Raw genomic sequence first — 4,717 nt, forward strand, 5'->3', positions numbered from 1 at the left:
TAAATATTTATCTATTTCGGCTACAAACTGTAGATACACTTGTTTCAGTTGTTGGCGGTTAGCTGTTTTGTGTGTTTGTTGTTAAGTTAGGAGAGGAATACATAAAAAGTGAGAATCGATATTGTTGATATGATAATTTGTGGTATGGATGGCAAAGTGAAATTTATTCGGAATGCAAATTTGGTGATGGATATCAATTATCCTTAGTAATTGACATTCCGAATAAATAACTAATGGGAATGAAAGTTATTCCGATTTTCTTTCTATTTGTATCTCTGGGTGAAGAGCTCTTCAATTTGAACGATTCCCTTTTTTGTGGAAATAAATTCTGATTTTTTGTGGTTATTCATGGCATGCACGTGCAGTGAATTGGTGCATGTATATCAGAATAATGGGCAATAATGCATTGATTTAATCACTTTGCATTTTAAGGGGTTAAATAGAGGGAAAGGGAAGGAAAATTGGCGAATGTCTTTAGATTGGCAAATTAATTTATTATAATTTTATTACATATAATACTCTTAGCTTTACTTAGAAACTATCTTCTTTGAAAGGTCTATTCTTTATCTTTAACGGCTTCCGTCGTTGTCGATGTTGTTGTGGTCTTACTATCGTCAGCTTTGAGATCAGGTTTCTCTGAAGGAGCTTCAGGTTTATCCGAGGTTGACGTAACATTTGCTACCGTGAGCGTTGGGTCATCGCCCATAACTATGGTAGCACCTTCGTACTCAGCTTCAATGAAAAGATACAAGAAAAAGAAGAGATGATTCAGTAAACTTCTGTAAATGGGTTATTGTGTTACAAGTACTGGCACGAGGTACCTACAGTTGTTGGCATGCTAAAGCAAACCCAGACATAAAGGCAGACAGCATATTGCATTGCAAGAGTATCTTTGCCAACTTGTTTGACTACTCGTACTTACCTAAAATTTTCTTTTGTGCCTCCTCGGCCTCCTCAGGTGTGCTGTAGTGAATGTAGACTATTTGCGGCATCTCCGCAGTTAAGACAATACCAAATAAGACCACAATTGCGAAAACCGATACCTTGAAGATGGATTGGAATGATGAAAGCAAGAAGCGACCGAGAAATGAAAATCAACAAAAAAGTATTAACGAATTGAATAGGTGAAAGTGAAACTGATTTGGAGATTGCATATTGAATATTTAAAATTGCAATTGTGTTTTTCCTTTCAATATGACTAATGAAGTGTGCTTGGATATACTCGTATATATGTACCTACCGCAAGGAACCTCATCTTGAAAAAGATATTTTTTAAGTATTTCTTGTTAGCCCGACTCCGCAAATCTTTGAAATGTGGTTGAAGATTAAATGCTTTCGCTCTTTTATAGTTTTGCGCAGAGGTCGATGGCGGCGGATGAAGATGTTCGTCATGAAACCACTTTTAACCTTTAATGTACAGCAACACTTTATACATATATCCCAAATGCAATTTCTCCTCGACGTGAACTGTACCTAATGTTATGGATATGTGATTATTAAGGTTGGTTGCATATCTGCATAGTAATAACGACATGATGTGAAAATAATGAGCTTAGGTTCCCAGCGTGGGAAAATTGATTAGTATCACAGTCCAAGTTGCACCTGAGGTGTAAGGTTCTAATGATACTTTATCTAGTTTGGTACGATGATGTCTGACTATTTATTTGTTCCCGTCTTTATGCATAATAGAAAGTATCTAAAGAATTGATTAGAAGGTTTGAGTAAATGAATCATCTTTTTTCATCGTAGAAAATTCGTAAATAATCTTTTGCCACTGGTCTTTTACTTGACTATGAAAGTCAGCAGATAAAAGAGTCTTTTTTCGGACCGGTATGCTAATCTTTTCTTTGGAGATTTCTACAGAGTTCCTGCTTATCATTTTCTATTGTTGTTTCAATGCCTGGGCGTCAAGAGGTGATTAATTTGGTGTAATGCACCGAAATCGTTTACTTCAATTCGATTTATTCATGCTTGTAGGGCACAAACAGTAAACCTAATTCTACTTTCAGAAATTATATTCTTCTCGTGAATGGTATAACCTTGACACCGCGATTTTGAGGGGGCAGAGCGTTAGCCTCTCAATCCCATTGCCCTGTGTTCGAATCCTCGTCATTATGGATGTCCATGTTCGTTCGAAAATGTGAAAAATCATAAGAACAAAGAGATGGCATGGATACTTTTATACTCCTTAAAGGATCCTTGAAGTCCTTCGTGAATTTCGATCTTGTTTCTTGTTATAACGCCAGTGGGATTTTTTCGTAAATTATATCCTTTTTAAGGTTTTGTGTAAATCAACACTAGCTAGTTAGTTAGTTTAGTTTATTGGGGGGAGTTGTAGCTCTGAGTACACAGGTCCTTGTTAGGCCCATTGTACTATCCCCGTAAATCGCCTATTCAATGACTTCCCACCTACTGTGTTCGCAAGCTTTAGCGAATCTGAGAACATTCTCCAGAGGCAGAGAGTGTGCAAATTGTCCATTGAAGAAAACCTTGCCAAGGTGTCTTCGTCTGAGATCTGAGGATACCGGACAGCTGCATAAAAAGTCCAGGGTCGTCTGCTCCTCCTCCTGACATTAGCTGCATATAGCCGATATCACTACCCACATTTTTCCATATGGTAGTTTAAGGAGCAGTGTCCCGTTATAAAATGTCTTTTAACGGGACTTCTCAAAGATGAATCTGGAAACCATATGATCGGCCGGCATCAGGGCTACCGGATGTTTGTCAATGAATTTCCAGATAGACGCATGACCGCGTGATTGGCCGCCTTTCCACGCCCAAATGGTATCGAGCCTATATGCGTCGTTGGCTGCTTTCTGTTTCACCTCCAAGTGAACGGGGGGTAAATTTAGGATAGCTTCAAGTGCCGCAGTCGGCGTAGTACTCATTGCTCGATTGCTGCAATTTGCAGGATTTCTGATATTGTTCCTGGATATGGTTCTTCTACGTTAATTCGGAGTTGAAATGTACTCCTAAATACTTGACCGTTTGTGCGAGCTGGATTTCCGCCCCTGCTAAGGTGGGTAGCGTATAGCTGCTCCATCTGACGTTCCTAGCGAATATAACTAGTCCAGTCTTCCTAGCGTTCACCGTGAGTCCATTGCGGAGGCACCAACTGTAGATTTCATGCAGAGTTACATTCAAGCGGTCACATACTGTGTCCGCAAACTTGCCCGTAATTATTACGGCTTGGTCGTCCGCAAATGCTAGCGCGAAGACTTTTTTGTCCTCCAGGAGCCACAGCAGGGTATCCATTACCAAGAGCCATAACAGTGGAGAGATAACCCCTCTCTGTGGGCAGCCCCTAAGACATCTTGCTTCAATAGACTTCTGACCGACCAATATGTGGATTTTTTTCTACTCTAGCGTGTGAAGGATCCAACGGATTAGCAGCGGTTGCATTCCATGCTGTCTTGCCGCATCACAAATTGCCGCGAATGAGGCATAATTGATAGAACTTCGATTTCCATGAATGCGCGTATTCTTTTTCGAACATTGCCTTTAAATTTTTTCCGTAAGTTCATGGAGTGCTGTCTCCGTAGATTTGCCTTTCTGGTAGGCGTGTTGCGTATGGTGAAGTGGCCACTTAGGAAAGTGTGTATCCCTTATGAACGGATCTACTAGTCTTTCTAGTCCTTTTAGCAGAAAGGACGTTAGATTGATCAGTCGGAAGCTTTTTGCGTCTGTGTAGGATGATTTCCCTGGTTTGGGGGTGAATGACACCTTCACATCACGTCATTTAATTGGAATATAAGCGTGTGCTAGGCATGCGCGATATATATTCTGAATATGCAGACCCAGGGCATCCATTCCCCCTATTACTAGCGCAGGAATGATGCCATCCGGACCTGCTGACATGTATCTATGGAATGAGTTAAATGCCCATTCTACTACTACATGCCAGATTCAAGTCTCTCGGTTGAGGGCTGTAGGCACCGGTTGGCCCCGAGGTTAGATTTTGGATGTTGCTTGGGAAGTGCACTTGAAACAAATTGTTTGCTGTTTCTTCTTCGCTTTCTGTGTACCTCCCGTTCTGTAAACCCTGCGGCTACGTTCTTTAACCAGAATCCACTTAAGCTTTGAGGTTGCTTCAAGAGAGTTAGTCTCTTCGCAAAAGCGTCTCCATGATGATCGTTTAGCCGATCTTATGTTCTTTAGAACCTGTGCCTCTTTATAGCGACTCCAGCTAACGCCTCAATCAGACTGTTTTGCCAAATCCGAGTTCCACCATGGTGTTTTACCCTTTTTTGGCATCTTGAGTGGACAGTTTTCTTCGAAAGCTTCTCTCATGCTAATTGTGATCATCTGGGTTGTCTTCTCAATTCCAACAATGGATTTGATGCGCTTCCCAGGGATCGTGAGACGGGCGTTCAATTCTATTTTATACATCACCCAATCTGTCTTCCGCGGATTCCGAAATGTAGTGGTAGGAGGTGGATCCATGCCCATGGATCCGAGAGTGTAATATCGTTTGATACTCTCCACTCTCCGATCAGAGCCGCGATGGCAGGAGATGCTACCGTGATATCGATGACCTCTCGCCTGACCACATTGAAGAAAGTTGGTTCATTACCCAAATTAAGGATCTGCAAATCGGTTCCTACTAGATACTCCAGTAGTCTCGATCATCTTGCCCATCTTCCCCAGCATATGAGCGTTGATATCACATCACTTTTGGCATATTGGATAGCTCTGATGAATGTTCCACTGGGAATGT

The 4,717-nt window shown here is 41.2% G+C and overlaps 1 protein-coding gene across 1 annotated transcript; it reads right to left on the reverse strand.

Annotated features, from left to right (window-relative positions):
- Nucleotides 1-469: 469 nt before the first annotated feature.
- On the reverse strand, nt 470-1,386 carry LOC119652296. The gene is made up of 3 exons (XM_038056294.1): nt 1,241-1,386; nt 923-1,043; nt 470-732 (listed from the first exon to the last, which is right to left on the reverse strand). Exons 1-3 carry the CDS (start codon nt 1,253-1,255, stop codon nt 557-559), a joined length of 312 nt encoding a protein of 103 aa, XP_037912222.1. The 5' UTR covers nt 1,256-1,386; the 3' UTR covers nt 470-556.
- Nucleotides 1,387-4,717: the final 3,331 nt, after the last annotated feature.

This window comes from Hermetia illucens, chromosome 3 (genome assembly GCF_905115235.1).
Source record: "Hermetia illucens chromosome 3, iHerIll2.2.curated.20191125, whole genome shotgun sequence".
Lineage (NCBI taxonomy): Eukaryota > Metazoa > Arthropoda > Insecta > Diptera > Stratiomyidae > Hermetia > Hermetia illucens.